The sequence below is a fragment of the Rattus norvegicus genome, chromosome 3, assembly GCF_021556685.1.
Source record: "Rattus norvegicus strain SHRSP/BbbUtx chromosome 3, alternate assembly SHRSP_T2T, whole genome shotgun sequence".
In the NCBI taxonomy this organism is placed as follows: Eukaryota; Metazoa; Chordata; class Mammalia; order Rodentia; family Muridae; genus Rattus; species Rattus norvegicus.
The window spans coordinates 34,336,744-34,355,768 of record NC_141536.1 but is presented as its reverse complement, the minus strand read 5'-3'; the positions used below and the strand labels follow the sequence as shown (position 1 = coordinate 34,355,768).

Sequence of the window (19,025 nt, the reverse complement as noted above, 5' to 3'; positions counted from 1 at the left end):
GAAAACACCAGGCAATCATTCTTGTCCTCATGGAGGACTCAACACGTCCGGAGGGATAGAGGTTTGAAAGTTGCACATTATTGCACACATGAGGAACAGGTGCTGGGGCCTTGGAGAAGCTGCCATCTGAACAGAGTTTTGCAGGAGGCCAGGAAAGGAGCTCCAAGAGTGTGAGGTAGAGCGATCCAGGCAATGGGGCAGGGGCAAAGGCCCTGAGATGGAACATGGCTCACAGAGTTGATTCAGAATGAAGGAAAGGCCAGCATGCCTGGCGCTGAGCAGGTAGAAGGCACTAGACAAGAAGACGAGTGAAGCAGTTGGTTTCCTGTCTTCATGGCTGTGCATCTGTCTTCATGACTCGTTTTTCTCCTGCTGCCTCTCTCTCACCATTCTTCTGAGCCATGTGTGCCTATCTACTCCCATCAGAGTTATAGGTTCATTGTTCTAGATGTGCGCAGTCATCTTTCCACGACCGTGGTCTCTGATCTGTCCCACACCACTGAACACTTAACCACTATGGTCTTGTAACAGGCTACATACAATTCCAACACACACACACACACACACACACACACACACACACACACAGAAATACACACACATGCACACACAGACTCCAAACATGCACGGACCACACATAGACACACACACACACACACACACACACACACAGAAATACACACACATGCACACACAGACTCCAAACATGCACGGACCACACATAGACACACACACACACACACACCCCTCTAGGGGAAGTTGCAGTCTTATGAAAAATACTAAGTCATCCCTCTTTCCCAACTTGCAATGCCTCTCCATCTCATAGCAAGAAGCCATAATTTGGACCAAGAAGGCTCTGCGACACAACCATGGAAACTAATCTCTTGACAAAGCTTGATTTCCTCTCGAATTTAAATATATGTCACTCATTTTCCTTGCCAGTGAAGGGTTCTTTTCTTTTCCCCTCAAAACTTCATTTGGCATTTTTATAGTTACAGTCTGGCAGTCAAACAGGACTTCCTGAATTTAGCATATGAACAAAACTTTTCTTTGGTAAAGGAAGCTGCCTTTGCCCTGCCCTCAACTTTTGGAACTTCTAGTTCTCCTCGGTGTCAAAGGGCACCCCCAATCCAGAAATTCAGACACTGTGTCCACATGCAGCTACTAGGAACTAATTCCCTGTGGTCAGCCAGGTTTCCTGAGAGCTTGTACAAGGCCCAAGTGCTCCAACTCCATTGTGTTTTGTAGAGAGAAATCTGAGGTCAAGTTCAAGTATTTTAGTGCAGGTCTGATCTACAATCATGCATTATGGCAGATGATTTACACCTCACCCTTTACTGGTTTCACCTCTTCCTGTCTAAGCCTTCACTTCTTCCTTGATGACCCTACCCCTTGCAAATCAACACTTCGCTGCGGAGTGTTTGTTCTGCCTTTGTGCTAGCCTCATCCTGCTGGGAACTACACCATTTAGATCACACAAAGTTGCCTACCACTGTCCAGGACACCCTGCAGTTATCAGCTAATGAAAGCTTCTTCTTATCTATTTATCCCCCAAGCAAATGGCCGCAATAGGAGGACAACTAGAACGAAGTGAAAATACTTGTATCTATGTTTGTTGCCGCTTCTGTTTAGGAGCTAAGTCATATACACAACTTAGAATGTATAATTTAATGTATACTTAAGTGAGAATGTGTGGAAGTGTTGGGAAGGAACAAGTAAGAAAGAGTTCAGCCTATTAGGAAGAGAAAGCTGGGACGGTAAGGATTGGAGACAAAGCTCTAGCAGAATCCAGGGTGCAGTTCCTCTATCTGGATCTTTCCAAGTTGCACCTTTGGTCCAATGATGTAATTTTCTGCACTTATTTCCGCATTCAATGACAAATAGGGAAAACACATAAAGTGCTTACCCACAGCTTTGACAAGTGCACAGTACTCAGTTAAGTCGGATTTTAGACGTTCTGGAAGAATCCGGTAAGTATTGCCCAAGCAGGTCAAGTATCCTGAATGCTTTCTCTCATAGTATAAGTCTTCCTGATGCCAGGTATCTGACCTCAAGGGGACTTCCTGATTATGCTCTGTGCTTACTCTGCATTGTAGGGTTGTCGAAAGACAGATAATGCTAATTCCCTTTGATAGATGTCAATCACCACATCACTCTGAAAGAACTTTGCCATCCTGTCTCTGACTTCATCATTCTTTCCCTCAGCTGAACCCAAACAAGTTAGAAGCTTGTCATCATTTATAAGCCTTTGAAAGGCATAGCTTCTTTTCAAAAGAAGTTAGAGTCAAACAGGTCCGTGAGTTTCCCACCCAGCTTCCTCAGCGGCTGACAGCATACTTTTTCACAATGTTGCTTCACGGGTTAACTACAGATGGCTTCCACTTTGGGCTTTCTACGCACAGTCTCATTTCTAAGATGTTTGTTCCCAGCTTAGCTTTAGTTTATAGATGATTAAGGTCCTAGTAGTAGGGGAGAGGAGCTATTCAAAAAGGGTTGATAAAGTATTTGAAATCTTCCAGGATTATGTGACGATTGAGGTCATTTATCACAATGAAAAATTTGATCTGGTTTAAGCTTTGAACTTGAGAATGTTCGCAGAATTCTAAGCAGCTTAGAGTCAGCCCAGATGAGAAAACATGACACTCATTTTGCAGATGTTTCCTGGAATATCAAACCTCAGACTTTAGCATTATAGGCAGGTGGCATGTTAGAAATTGCAACTAGAAAGTATAGTATTAAGTTGCTTTTGTGTGCTGATTTTTGTGCCCTTTGCTATCTACACTTACTGGCTCTGGTATTTTCTGTGAATGTGGTAGTACTGACACTGATATATACAGGGCACTCTCCATATACAGGGCTCGACATGTGTGTGCTGCACACTGAATTATCTTCTTTTAAGATGTCCCTGGATATCTAGTTAGGCTTATTAAAATCCTCACCTAATACACATTTTTTTCCTTAGGTGCTTACAAGGAGTTCAACCCACCTTTGGTCCCTGACCTGGTGTTTTCTAAGTCCCCTGAAGGCTCTCTATCTCCCATTGCTCAGACAGATCCAACAGAGTGACAGAGACCAGCATGTTTAACCGAGAATACTGTATTTTCCTCAAGGACTGCAAATCCAAGATGGAGATGCCAGCAAGGGTGGTTTCAGAGGAGACTTCTCTTTAAGATCACGTGGCTGCCATTCTTGTGTCTCTGATTAGTCATTTGGGGTATGTGTTTGTGCCTCTGGCAACTCTTCCTTTGCCTGATCTACTTTACTTAAGAGGACAGCAGTCTGCCTCTATGTAGAGCCCTACCAAGCATCATCCTTCAAATTAATTAGCTCTAAAAGAGTCTGTTTGCAAGTCCTGTCACATTCTGAGAAACTTCAGTGCTAGGATTTTGAGAGGATGAAGCCCCTCCAGGTACCAATTTCATTCCACCAGGTTCGTTATGGAAACTTACCAGTGTGCATGTCTCTGAAAATCAGTAGCAAAAGCAATTTGAAAAGTGACAGGAAATGAATAAACTCTGGCTGGAATTTATTATTGTCACATTTGCAATGCTGCCTGCTTGTAGCAAAGCTCCACTTTGGGCGAGTGCTAGAGAACAGCATGCCTCCCACTTCCATTGTCCGGCCTTGAACCTTTACTCTCTCTCCTGTTTTTCAGAACTCAGTGAGGACCTCTTGCTGCAAAGGACAGTTTGGAGTTGTCTGCTTGTTTTAATGCTTACTACGTGCTGGGATGATGTGTGCTTGTTTGTTTTTAAGAGGCTCCTAATCTTACTCTCTGATCTTCAGCCAGTTCCTCTCACGATTGGCTTGAAGGGTACAGCCACCCACAGGACACCCAAACCCAGATCTGCTGTGTTCATCTGCAAAGCCTAAATCAATGAAGCCTTGTACACCAGTGCATCATCAAAAATACATGAGCAAAGCTGTTTGCCAAATACATCACTGACAAGATTTAGCCGTTGCTTAATTGCTTTGATCTTTGCTAGTTTCTCTAGAGAAAGTTCCAAAACCTATTGTCCTGGAAAGCACTTTATATTGGACTCTTTTGCACAAATATTGGGTGAGACTTATCTAAGCTCTTCTGCATACTGGAGCATCATCTAGAAATCTTCAAAGGCTTTCTGACCAGTAGAAATGAAGAGGTTCCTTTCAGACATTGCCAAAGATGTCAGAAGGATCTTTGGACAAAAGGGATTTGTCAGTCAGACACTGTATATTTTAAGTTTGTGTTTATAATAGTTTCAACTTTAACACAATTTTCATTATAGCCAGAATCTGAATTCCAAGCACAATTATACTTAATTTTGAATGTTAGAAGAATCTTGTGTTTGAAATAATCTCTGTCTATATTTTTCTGGTTAATACAAAAATGTTTCCTCTTCAGTATTTACCAGAGTTTGGAATGAGAGTGACTGTTCCCCATAGACTCAAATATTTGAATGTTTGATTGTCACTTGGTAGACTATTCAGGAAGAATTAGGAGGATAGCCTTGTTGGAGGAGTTGTATCCCTGAGGATGGGCTTTGAGGTTTCAAAATCCCACTCCAGGCCTGGTCTTGTATTTTTTCTGACTCCTGCCTTCTGACAGGACATAAGCTCTCAGCTACTGCTCCAAGACCACATCACCAATGCTTCCTACTCTGATTATCTAAAACTGTAAGCGAGCCCCTAATTCATGCTTTCTTCTGTCAGCTTCCTTGATCATGGGATCTCTTCACAGCAATAGAAGAGTAACTAAGACCATTACCAATGTTACATTTTTTTTTTTTTGGTCAAAGTCAGTAGTTCATTGAAACTATATTTTAAACTGAAGTCCCATAGAAAATGGCAAAGTGATGTCCAATTTTCCCATTCATTTGCCCATTTTCAAACCACAACACCATTCTCTGTAAAAGGCAAAACTTAAAAGGAAAAATAAAGACCAAAAACAAAGCAAACAAACAAACAAACAAAACCAAAACAAAACAAAGCACTTAACTACAAAGATTACAAGAGATACACAAGCAGCTCTTGGAGATGCCTTTCTATCAAGCATGGTTTCTAAATCTCTCCATGCAGGCTCCGTGGGATAACTTCTTTCCAAAGAATGCGGTATGGAAGTATATGGATCTTATGGTATAGAGAAAAGTAAGACAGAGATCTTCCAGGTCAGCATTAAAATGACGAGTGTCACTTTATGTCTAACGACATAGGGAAAAGGAAATTTCTCTGTGTGGCATTCCTCCTAATGTAGCCTAATCATGGAAAAAAGAAAAAAGGACACACGAGTGTTTGGAGGGAGGAAGGGAATGGGAGCAGGATGTCATATCGTAAAATCTCAACAATAAAAGATAAATGTTTTAAGAAGTCTTAGAAAACAAAGCACTTTTAATGATTCGATATATAAAGAATGTAAACTCTCCACTCATAATTGATTGCATGGCAATGTGATATTTAAGGTATAACTATATATGCTTTCCGGAATAGTGGTTTCATAAAGTATTTAAAAGGTTAAACAACTGGTCATTTTTGTTTCTCCCCTGGAGAGCTGTCTGTCGGCATCATGAGGTCACTGCTGAGTCAGCTTTGCCCTTTGCTGGTAAGCATTTTAGCTCTTTACATACTCTCAGTAAAGGTTTGGCTGTGTGAGGTAGGGCTGGCAAAGACTCTCTCCCAATCTGTAGGCTCGTTTCTCTCTAGTGGGTTTCCTTTTCTGGAAGATTTTTTTTTTTTAATAATTGCAGTTCCATTAGTTGACTCTTATTCAGAACGTCATTGCCTTCGCCTGAGAAGTCTTTGACTTTTCCCACCAGCAGTCTGAGCACTTCGTGGTTTAAATCTTTCACTTAGAATTGTTTTTAGTGCCGGGTGAACGGTATGGTCCTCCTTGAATCCTTCTGATCAATATGCAGCTTTGTCAGCACAGTTCATTACCTTTTCCAGTGCGGGCCTTTGACACCACTGTCAAAAATTAGATGCTATAGGTGTGCGAGTCTATGTCTGGGTCCGATATTATGTTTCATTTGGACTGCAGGTCTGGTTTTGTACCTGTAACATGCTGTGTTTTTCAGTGTGGCTCTATAGGACATTTTCAAGTTAATTATTTTGATCGTATTTCTGTATCTTTTGAAATTCGTGGCGTCTTTTATCATTAATTGTTGTTACATGTATATATGTATATTTATATTTATTAATAAATACAACCTGCTTAGATTGAACAATGCTACTTGTAAATATGTTTTCATGGCTGAATACTTGGTATTGGATAATTTGATGACTATTCTTGCTTATCAATTTGATTACATCTGAAATTAAAACTGAACAGCTGGGCACACTTGTGAGGGATTTTTTTTTTTTCTTTAGCTAAATCATTTGAAGTGGAAGACCGTCTTCTACTCTGGATCTTTGAGATGCGAAGATCCACCTTTAATCAGGTCCACTTCTGCTGGTGGCCCCTAGTAGGAAACTTGTTTTTTCCCTTTGCCTGTTTGTTCTTGCTTTCACTAGCAAGTCCATTCCTTTACTGGTATTTGAGTCTCCTTCTTGGGGAGTCCAGTGTATACTGAAAACCAGCTGAGACAATAACCAGTTGGTGTGCCATTCCATGGAGAGGACTATTCCTCCACTCTCAGCATTCCTAGTTGACCATAGTTTTCTGTGTAGAGTTGAGGCCTAGTGGTCTTTACACATGTCCACGGGTGTCATCTCTGTTCAGGTCATGTTTAGGCAGACATGTTGGTAAGACTTTATAGATGTAGTTTCTGAAATCACTAGGAAACTCAGTTTTACAAAGAACTCCCCAATCCTCTAACCCTTACATCTACCCACCTCAACTACAATGTTTCCTGAGGCTTACGTATGGGAGTTGTTTTGTAAATATGTCCACTGGGATTGGGCTTCGCAACTCTGCATTCTGATTGGTTGTGGCTTTCTGTAACTGTCACTATTTTTTGCAAAAAGAAATTTTCTTGATGAGAGATGAGCACTATACTTATTTGTGGGTATAAGGACCAATATTGAGAATGTAGTTATGGATTGTGCTGGTTTACTAAAATGGTTGTTGTAGGTTCTCCTACATGACTTCACTGGCTCTGAGTAGTTGCCTAGGTTTCCAGTACCAGGCACCATTTCCCTCTTGTTGGTTGGTTCTTAAGTCCAATAAGAAAGTTGTTGGTTACTGCCCAGATATGCACGCCACTATTACACCCATAGCGATACAGTGCCATGCTGGTTATTGCTGTGGTTCATAGGTGTCACAGCTGCATAGGAGTAGTGACTGCTTCTCGTCTTCATGGTACCTACTGACGCCATGAGAGTTAGTCCTCTAGAAGGAGACATTCAGGTACATTCCAGCTTAGAAGATTCTGGACTTTGTGTGAGAAAATTGTTTTAATTATTTAAGAAGTTTACAAATGCCTAAAATCTTCAACATTCTAAGCTACCAGGGAAATGTAAATTCAACTACTTTGAGAGTCCATCTTACTCTAATCAGAGTGGTCACTGGAGAGAAAACAAATACTGGGAAAGATTTAGGGGAACAGGAACTTTCAGTCACTGCTGCTGGGAGGGTAAACTAGTCTAAGCAATATGGTGATTTCTTAAAAATTTAAAAGCAGGACTATCATAGAACCATCTTCTTTTCTACCACAGAGGTACATGTTCACGCATGCTTATTACTGTAATTTTTGGCATGAAGGGAGCCTAGATGTCTATCAACCAGTGAAGAGGAAAATAATGTTGGTTTATATATACACGAGCTTTGATTCAGCTGTAAATAAAAGTAAGATTATAAAATTGTAAAATTTGGAGGAAAATGGATGAATCTGAAAAAGTGAAGACACAATCGGATTTGTTTGCTTTGATTTTGTTTTTCTTGAGACCAGGTCTCATCATGTAGTTCACTCTGGTTGTCCTAGATTTGCTGTGTTTATCAGCCTGATCAGGAACTCACAGAGATGCTCCTACCTCTGCCTAGGAATGCTGGGTTAAAGGTGTGCACCACCACACTGCCTGGTCAGAGTCTAGCTTTTAATGTTGGGGACATTATAATTTCAGGGGATGATAACAAAAAAAAGTACCGATCATGAAAGCAGGTTGGTATGAGCGGGAAGAAGTGGCAGAGAAAGAGAGGAGAAGAAAAGCAACAAAAATACAGGTTTTTTTGAAATGCACTTCTTTGAAAAATGCCCTAATAAAACTTGAAATGTTTTTATTACTAAAAGCATTTTAATTGTTAAAAACTATAGCCTTCAGCTCATATACCTGTGGACTACCAACTGACATCATTGGCCTCTCCATATTTAAGTTCATTTCTGTCATCACAACCATGTATAGACATACATACATACATACATACATACATACATATATACATACATAAACACTCCCATGGGCTCATGAATGATCTCAGGAGCTGAGAACCATTTCAATTTCACTGCCTATTTTGCACCACTAGGGTTTGTGCCTAGGTTTCTAACTGTCTCAAATTTTCCATCTTTTGTGAGACAAGGTCTGCATAAATTGTCCAACTCATGTCCCTCTTGCCCCTCAAATGTTGGGATTACAGGTATGTGGCATCTTGTGCTCACATTTCATTCACTTTAAATCACCAGTTTATTCCTTTTCATTCTTTATAAAGTGAGATCATTGATCTGAGAGAACCATAGCCAGAGGTCTTGCCAAAGACTTTTTCATCAAGCTATGTACAGATATATGAACAAGACTCATACAGCAACTCATATGGTGCAAATACATGAAAAACTTCCATATGGATATGAAAAGATCATATCTATAAGATGCTATTTGCAAGGCATCTCAAGTCAAAGTATTACAAGGCCTGCAGATTTTGTAGTATAGCTCTATGAAGAACACTGTACCAACCAATCAGTTCTCTGGAGTACAGGATGCAAATGTTTTACAACCTAAACTTTCTCTACTGTGTCCCATTATGCTGAGTCAGAAATATGTGACCACCATCAAAGGAAGGACATGGCTCTTCACCTTGAGTTTGTGTGACTGCCTATTTCTTAGAATTCATGAAGAAAGCTGATCCTAGCTAAAAGCTCTGGTTATATGGGTCAAGTCTATCCTGTATTGGTTCTGTAAGTTAAATTCCAAAGCCCTTTGTCTGAAACTTCTGTTTTCCCACACTGACTTTCTTTATAGCACTCTGTCCTGCTGTAAAGCATATTGTAACCTGTCTGGTCCTGGCAAAAAGAAGCAGGCTAATCAATTAGAAAAGTCAGTCATCAAAGGCATCAGCTTAGTAAGTAACCAACTTTTCAGATTTACCTACCACTTCATTTTCAAAACTGTTTAAAATACTGTTTCTATTGACTATACTGAATAAGTGTTTTGTTCAATTTTTATATAGGCATATTATATATGATGTGTTTGTTATGATAAAGAAAACTATTTAAAAGATAAATATGTTTACTTAGATTTGATTTTATACAATGTACTCATGCATCCAAAAATTGCATACTATCCCAAAATGTGTACCATTTTATGTATCACTGAAAAGAAATAGATAAGAATAGGCTGTAATTCAAAAGCAGATTAAAGTACTCAGTGTTGAGTAATTTTCAATGAATTGAACAATTTTATAATAATACTGTTACATTTAAGCTTCTGAGGAAAATACTAACACTTTCTGAAACAAATTAACAGATTGGGATGTTTGCCTTGTTTAATGTGTTTTCCAATTTAAAGACTGACTCTTTAGTAAAGTAGTTTTCACAAAATTGATTTCAGAAAATAATCCATTAATGCATTGATCAATTATAAGTCTGAGGTGCCTGCCTTGCCAGAAGCATTATAATCAAAAGTCACATGGTGAACAGTCATTTCTTCCTAAACAACAGGCAACACTTCACTTGCAATTGGATCATGAAAAGTTAGTTATAGATTCAACGGCAGAGAGGTCATAGCATATCGAAAAGCTTCAAATAAACTCCTATTCCAATGTTCTACACATGCATGACCAATAGCTCCATAATGATAATGTTTGAGACTATGAATATGTTTAACCTCATGTTAGACTTTGGATCATGTACTCATGCATCTGAACATCATGTGACCCCTCATTAAAATGAATATTTTTAGGGTTTTATGTATCAATAAACAACAAAAATTATTAACTCTACATTTGCACATACAAGTTCCTATTAGATTCAAGATCTCACCTGAACCTAACAGTAATCCTGTCCAATAGCAAAAGCTATGAATTATAAATTAAATATCAAGATATTGCTGGGTATAGTGTCACATGCCTTTAGTTCTAGCATGTAGCAGGTTGAAGGCAAATCTCTATGAGTTTGAAGAGAGTCTGGTTTACATAATGAATTCCAGAAACAGCCAGAGCTATATAGTGAAATCCTGTCTTAAAAAATGTATTTATCTCTACCTCCATAATTTATATCTAATCATATTATATATATATATATGTGTGTGTGTGTGTGTGTGTGTGTGTGTGTGTGTGTGTGTGTGTGTGTGTATTTCAGATATTTGCTATCAGAAGAGTCTAGAGCTCTTCTGGTGAGTAGCCACAACAAACTGTACCTGACTTCTAAAGCTAGCTAATAAAAGAACTTTTCATTATTTGCACACCATTATATTATACACTATTTTAAATTATTTAAGAAGACACTATTTTGCTGTTGTTGTTGTTGTTGTTGATTTTAATCAAGAATCCTAAGATAATTTGGCATGCATATAGCCCAGTAGTTTCATCCTGAGCTATAAACACACACACACACACACACACACACACACACACACACACACACACATTTAAACCTATGCGTGACCTCCCCACACACAAAGAATTAAAAAAAAATTAACTACCATGGTAGTATTATGATCCAGAAATAACCTAATTTTTCAGTTAATCTTTCATACTTTTTATTGGTAATTTTATCACTCATTCAATATTACTATTTTCCAAATTCATACAAGTGAATTCACGTGATTCACTTTTTATGAAGTATTCCCTTTTGAGATTTATTCATATTGTAGATCATTCCTTTGCTTGGATCTTTAATTTTCTCTGGAATAAATATGTTATAATTATTTACTTTCAATTATAAAATTAAGCTTAATTATTTTTAATTTAGTACTTAGGATATATATATATATATATAGTTCAAGCAGGACCAGAACTCTCTCAGTTCTTTTGAAAAGGGTTATCATCAGTGACACCATACTGCTGAGAAGGAAGTCATGGAAGTCATTACTGCTGGTCAACACACGTGTGAGTGTCCTTAATTAATCTAAGTTTCAATCTCTCACCTCTTCTTGGAAGATATACTACTGTACTTTCTAAGAGGTTTTAAACTCAATATTCTCAATCATTTACAATGCATTCCAAGATTGTTCTTGCAAATACAAGCGTGTGAGCAAACCTCCTTCCCACTAGCAAAAGTGTATTTTTGATACATTGCAGGAATGGAGCCGCAGGGAACTATTCTGTCGGGGTGATTAAAAACGGAAGCTGGTAGCTGTTGCTGCCATGGGAGAGTAATAACCAGTATAAACTCACCCCACTGGAGAAATAAGCAATGCCTTATATTTTATTCCATTCCCCAAAGATTTTATAGTCTATTAATGATCCTTTACAGATTTTCAGTGTATATAGTTCTTATAATTAAAACAAAACATCAGATGTATATTTTCCCCCATAATTATTGTGTAGCATGATGGGGTTTTGGTACTAATGAAAAATTTTTTTTAAAATCACCAATTGTATTTTTCAACAAGTAAATCTCTGAAACAAATAACATATACACCCTAAATGGCTTCAAGCAAAAGCAAGGCAAACCTGTGAGGGCTGGCCTTCTGAGCATTAGCAAAATACCAGGAACAGTGTAAATCTCCTCTAGCAAGAAAAACCATAAATTATTATAAACACCTCATCTGTAATACTTCTGTATATTTCCATTTGACTATTTCTTGAAGCCTTGCGATGTTTTAGGACTACAGGCAAAAACAACAATAAAAGAACAACTGCCCCTTCAGTTAGGCCTGTGCCACAAACACGCTCCACCAGACCCTCGGGCAAGCCAAGAAGTATCCGGGTTCAATTCCTCATTGGAGCAGGGGGTTCTGGAGCAGCACTGTGTGTGATGTGCTTAGCATTGTTCAATTCAGATGTTAGCTGGGACAGGAAGAGTAACCCCGAGCCTTGGAACAAACTGGGTCCCAATGAACAACATTAGTTCTACTCAGTGAGTGTGGACTACAGCAAACTGCAGAAAGAAGGCCCAGACCCAGACTTCTCAACTACGAAGTTCACCGCAAAGCTGCTTACACCGAAGGTCTTTCAGAAGCCATCTACACCATTTTCCACCTTAGCAGAAAATACGTCTCGGAATGAATGAAATCATGTTGATTTTTTAAGAGTTTATTATACTGAAAAATACATTTCTGAAACTTGAAAAAGAAAAAAAAATAGTTGCCTTTGGAACCTAAAGCATGGTGAAATATTTCTTCTCCTTTTCTGTCCTCGGGGAAAAAAATGTTATCAAATGTAACTAATCTAACCCACCCCAACAACATTTCTAGTGAGTCTTCAGTTTGGAGACTGTGGTGACGTTTGACTCTTACTTCAAGATCTTTTAACTAAGAGAGAAAATGAGTCACTCACACAACACAGAAACCTCACAAATAAATACTACTGAATCAAATGCACCCTTTTGACTTTATTTATTGAAAACCCTGAGATACAAAAAATTCCAGACATGAGCTAGAATACTCCACAGTTCTCATTGTTGTCCGTTTTCCAACTTCTTAAAGGATTTATGCTTCAAAGCCACCAGGTTGAAGATAACATTAATTTCTGGGAGTAGACTTATAATTCCCTTGTCTGGGAAGCTTGCTTACCAGTATGCAAATTACCACAACCAGTGGTAATCTATTATGCAAATCACTACAATTAGTGGTTATTTACTATGCAAATCACTACAGCCAATGGTAATTTTCTTTCTTCTAACAAGATTACATAACGCCAGCCATAGGCTCAGTCTAAAGCTGTAAGGTTGTAAAGAAGGCTAGCTTTGGAGATAGAAGATTATGGTTTCACATAGAAATAAAGGGCGCCACCAGAACCAATTGAAGTAAATTATTTATCTACAAGTAAACTATGCTACTGAATTTTTAAAAGTAGATGAACAAGTATTATTGCCTCCTTATCTAATCTATCTAATATAATATATCTAATCTAAAGGAAACGGGGATAAAGTAGTGAATGTAAGAAAGTCTGAAGGAAAAATCCAAGGCAAGCCACAATCCCTGAGTTTTGATCACTACTCACTTTCTCGATTGCCTTGTCAATTAGAGTTTAAAATGTCTGATCTCTCATGGAGGTTGTGAATGTTAAGGAGATGTTTGAGGATGTAAATGTCTCATAAAATATGTGAAATAAATTACACACTTCAGAAGGATGTAGCAAGACATTTATTTTTATCATGTATCAATAAAATTTTTAATATAGATGTGCTATCTGCATGTACACATCTGTATACCATGTGAATGCCTGGTGTCTGCAAAGGCCAGAATAGGGCGCTGTATCCCCTGGATCAGCATGGTTGTGAACCCCACCATGTGGATGCTGGGATTTGGACCCAGATCTGGAAGAACAGGCAGTACCCTTGACCATTGAAACATCTCTCTATCCCCTATATCAATAATCAACATTGTTTTTTACTCACTTTGATATCGAAACTATGCCTCCAAAGTTTTTTTCTTAGAAAATTATAGGACAGCAGTGCAAGATGCAGCCACCGCAAAAGCTTGGGAGCCAAAGTCCCTGGAAATTTCTGACTTTTGGAAGAGCTAGAAGAAGGTCAGAAAGGCATAAGCAATGACAAAGTTAGCTAGGGTCTAGGGCTCAGAGGCATGACACAAGATGGACAGGAATGATAATTAGACCTCCAAGAATCATTTCTAAAAACCTAATACACAGCCTTAAAATTGAAAATGAGCCTAAATACCCAGAAGCACTCAGTCTGTAAAATTTGTAACAGCATGAAGCCTTCCAATGGAGTGGTGGATCCAAGAGCCACTGTAGTACTGGCAAAGTGCAAGGATTCCCACAGCATCAAAGTCGTCCCGCAGGAACTTGGGAGCTTGATAACGTCAAAAGAGAATCTATGGCAGCGGCCAGGCCAGTTAGGCCAGTTAGTCCAATTACCTCCCCTGCCCAATCCAACCCAACTCTTGATTTTCCATAGTAGTGAGTTTTCTCCACATATCTGTAGACTTCAACATACTGGAAAGGACACCCACTCAGACTTCATCCTGACACACCGTTCGGATACTGGTCTTTCGAAATACTTAAATTGTGCTCTCTAACATCTTCCTTTGTACTGTGCAACATCTTCTGTCAAACATAACCCCTGTCTGCCTAGTTGAACTTCTGGGATCAAGAAGATCTGTTGAAATCAGTTTCCTTTGAGAGCCATAAGCACAGATAACGCAACTGTGAACGCATGCCGCACAATCACCTGCTGCTGGCACCCGGCCTGGGTTTGTCTTTGCCCACCCTGCCCTCCTACCATAGCTGCGTGGGGACACTTAGAATAGATTGGAAGGCTTCGTGGGACTATTGGTGGAGTTGGGGGGTGCTTTCTTTCTTCTTCCTCACTCTTCCACCCAGACCCTTGGCCAAAACTCAGGTTGTAACCCTCCCTTTCCTCTGAAATTGGCCTCCGGTGAGGAATTCAGGACTTCCGGTCTCTCCACCTCTATCAAGTAGAGCTACTCCCACCTGCCTCAACTTCCTTGTTGCCCATCACCATCAACACTTGCTGTGCCCAGAAGCCATCAGATAAGGATGGGAGAACCTGACCTCCCTCGTTTAGCTCTGGACCACACTCGTTTACTTGCCACCAGCCTGAGAAGATAATGTCTGGTCCTCAGCGCTGCTGCCATCAGTCAATGAGCTTGGAGCTGAGGACTCCAGGTGAACAGAGCAGTCTCAGGGCGATTCAGAGCAGCCAGCGCTCAGCGTCCTTTGTGGTTATGCCTGGAGAAAGGCCCTGCACGGAGAGCCTAAACACACGTGGTTCTCAGACCGGTCCTTTCCCCACAATTGTTTTGTTTTTACATATTGTAGAAGTTTGAACGGAGCTCTTGTGATACCCCAACCGCTCATTAAATGTGGAGCCTGAAGGTTTCATCTTCCTCAGACCCTCGACAGGGACCTGGAGGAGTTCTGTGTCACTGTGTTTTTAGGTCGACGTGCCCCGCTTCCTGGCTCCTTGTTGCGCACTCCACTCTGCTTAGAATCACTAGATGATGAACTGTACATGCACACTAAAATTAAGGCAATGTGTGGTGTTGAAAAAAACTGTAAACGCAGAGACAAATGTATTTACAAATATGTTTATGGAAGCTTTATTTGCACTAACATGTTGAAAGTAATAATAAAGAAATGTCTTAGGGCTGGAGAGATGGCTCAGTGGTTAAGACTGCTCTTCCAGAGGTCCTGAGTTCAATTCCCAGCAACCACTTTGTGGCTCACAACCATCTGTAATGGGATCTAATGCCCTCTTCTGGTGTGTCTGAAGATGAGAGACAATGTACTCACATATATAAAATAAATAAATATTCAAAAAAGTGTCTTTAGATGATGCCTTAGCAGTTAAGGGAGTCTGCTGCTCTTACAGTGAATTTGCGTTTGGTTACCAGCACGCATGTTGGGAGGCTCACCATGTTGCTCCAGGGGATCTAATGCCTTCTCCTGGCCTCCTATGGTTCACTCATGTGTGATATATATACAGGTACACATACATGCACATACATTTTTTAAAATGAAAAAAATTAATTTCTGGGGATGATGGACAGCTTGGTGGGCATAGCACTGCTGTACAGCATGAGGACCTTCATTCAAATCCCCAGTACCTACATAAAATCTGGGCGTGGCTTCTCATTTCTATAGCCTAGGTGCTGGGGGACAGACAGGTGTATCCCAAGAGCTAGCTGGCAGCCTAGTTTATCCAAAAATAATGATCTTCTAGTTCAGCTCATGAGACTGTTACCATGTTCCGTCTATATTCCTATAGTCTCAAAATGCTTTATTTCAGTTAGGATTATTATCATAGAAGAAGGCATGTTGATTCCAGTATTTTGAAATGGGAACAGGCTATTGCCATTTAGGTATATATTCTGTTTTCCTCACAAGCTAGTAAGTTTCTGGAGGGCAAGAATTATGGAACTTACTTCTTTGGATCATAATACACACCATTACCCCCGAATTAAAGTGCCCACTGACATTTTTCCAAGCAACAAATGACTGCTAGGTTTTTCACCCTCAGTCTAAGTAAGACGCAGAGAAGAGAAAAATGTATTTTGTTTTCCAAAAATTAGGCTGTTGGGAGCAGTTCTGAAAGAGAATTAATACAAAGTCGGTTTAAGAAAACTGTGGGAATAGCCCGTGTAAGATCTGGCAGCGCTTGCTCCAGGAAGAGGAAGTCTCTGTCTGTGTTTTCCTCATGGAAAAGAATGGCATCTCCTCTCATGAGAAACTAAAGGGTGCAGTGCAAAAGGCTGGCTGCTTTCTACTGAACCCCCCCCCCCCCCCCCCCCCGTGCGGACCAGGGTAGAAAACAGCGCATGGTGGCAGATCCTTCTCCACTTGGTCCCATCTGCTTAGTGGCACTGTGCCTACCTGCCAGATGGCTTGCTGGCTTCCCAGGGACAAAAGGCGCCAAAAGATGGCTTTTGAAGACAGTGCTACTGCCACCCTTCTGGGTCTCCTGCCTTGGTAACAACTCACCAGTGTTGGTGACTGTGTCACGCTTCACATGGATTTTTACAGTTGCAAGAATCAAGTGGCTCCCAGTGCTTTCTGAGGCCTTTCGGCCGGCTGCTGGTTGGATCGCGATCTTTCAGGTGCTGGGATACTCCTCCAGAAGAATCCCGATGCAAGGGAAAGACAGGATGAGACCGCCTAAGCAGCTGAAGCAGTAAACACCCACAGCATCTGTCTGATGACCTTCCGGGTCACCTGACTGGTAAATGAACAAGGGGAGGTGGCGGGTTGGCTGCGAAGCCAAAGCACTCTTTCGGCTAAATAAATGAATGAATGAATAAATGAATGAATGATTCTGTTCATTCAGGGAAGCTGGTCTTTTTTTTTTTTTTTTTTTTATTAACTTGAGTGTTTCTTATTTACATTTCGAGTGTTATTCCCTTTCCCGATTTCCGGGCAAACATCCCCCTAATCCCTCCCCCTCCCCTTCTTTATGGGTGTTCCCCTCCCCATCCTCCCCCCATTGCCGCCCTCCCCCCAACAATCACGTTCACTGGGGGTTCAGTCTTAGCAGGACCAAGGGCTAGGGAAGCTGCTCTTTAAGGTTGGGGTGTAACTCAGGTTTCTTCCCTGTGATGATACAGGTCCTGGATTGGGTCCCTAGCACCGCACAAAGAGCTATAAGAAGGAAAAGAAAATGGGGGAGGGGGATGTCATAAACACTAGGAGAAACTCTGCAAAATGTATTCATCTGTGGCTGGTGGTCAGTCAGGATTGGTGGACACAATACGGAAGAAGTAGAAGAGGGGAAGAGCAGCTCTCCAGCATCAGGCTGTATGATGTACAGTGGAGACCACTCCTAAGTGTGCAAGTCCCGGTGGCAGGCTTGCAGTGTAGTAGGCCCAAAAGGGAGCAGCAGCAGATTTGAGGGTGGAAGACTCCATCTGCAGATCTGTTCCCCTGCACACCCAAAGTCACACACGCCAGTGGCGGTTGTTGGTATGGTCTTATCAGGAGCTCCAGCATCCTAACTTCCTGCTAAAGACATTATCAGTCCCTCAGCTTTTCTGTGCAGAGTTTCTCAGCTCACCGGAGCTTTTTCAGTTATTAGTTCTTTGTCAAAGCTGTTGTAGTAGATAAATAAGAATACGGATTGCTTCTGATGAAATTTTAAAAAATGAAAGTAACTCCTTTACACAAATATAGAATGAATACATAAGCTACAGGTGCTGCTCCTTTTCTGACAGTCTCCCTATGCAGCAATGGTTGGCCCAGAATTCTCTATTACAGACCAGAGTGGTCTTGAACTCACAGTGTCTTTGTACTCCTGATGTTGCAAATAAAGACATACACAGCCCCATTTGGCCTAACTATTTATATGACCAGAAAAATTTCAAACATGAACCAAAAAACACATCAAGTAGCAGCTATATGAACGTTTGAAAGCGCAGAAGTAGTTGTCTATGTAAGATGTAAACATTGGGTTTAACAAGAGAGAAATGTTACCTTTAGTATTTCACAGCTTCTGGGTTTCCATTGCATAGAAAAATCATGAAGTCAAGTCCAAGTGTATTCTTGATAGTGAGATGCCTCATGGCGTCTGGTAACAATATGCCACGCTCTCTATGTTCATATTTCCATCTCTTGAGTACACTGAAATGCATGTTCGTGAGTTACATACACAGGGCTCCTCTCTCAAGTTGTAGGTTGTCAGGACAAGGAGAACCAAGAGAGCTTGTGGCCAAAATGGCTTGGTTATATAGAAAAAAAGAGAAGCTCGGGGAAGGGAAGGGAAGCTTAGAGTCCAGAGAGGTTTAATATAGGGGGTTGGGAGGTGTGGATTGCTGAGGGGAACCAGGACTCTGTAACAGGCATTTATAGTGCCAAGAGATCATGGTGGCCAGCATCCACTTTCATATGCTAATAGGAACCCCAGTTGGCTATTTATCCTGAGCTTCTTTGGGGCCTAACACACTCAGCTGGTCAAAAGGCAGAGGATAACTGTCTATGGAGTGCTCGGCCATAAATCAAATATTGATACATGCTGAGCCCCATGGCTCAGGAAACAGCACATAAAATGTAAGAGACAGAGATAGGTGAGGACCAGGGTTAAACAGTATCTTATGGTCATGACTGGATACCTGCACCCAGGAAGTCACAGCAGCTGTGGATGACTGACCAGCAAACATTCCGGCAGGGTTGGGGGTGAGTTCATGAAGCCTCACTCGGGTTGAGGAACTATTTGGTTGTAGATGGTAGCTGAGAGGAGAAGAGTTAATTTCCTTTATGATCTAGT

General features: G+C 40.6%; 1 protein-coding gene across 1 annotated transcript in view; it reads right to left on the bottom strand.

Annotated features, from left to right (window-relative positions):
• Window positions 1–19,025, bottom strand: part of LOC134486093 (uncharacterized) — a 48,175-nt gene that overhangs the window by 21,644 nt on the left and 7,506 nt on the right. Inside the window, 3 exon segments of the mRNA XM_087654912.1 lie at window positions 1,907–2,085; window positions 15,180–15,325; window positions 18,871–18,988. Of these exon segments, the coding sequence (XP_087511038.1) occupies window positions 1,907–2,085; window positions 15,180–15,325; window positions 18,871–18,988 (443 nt within the window).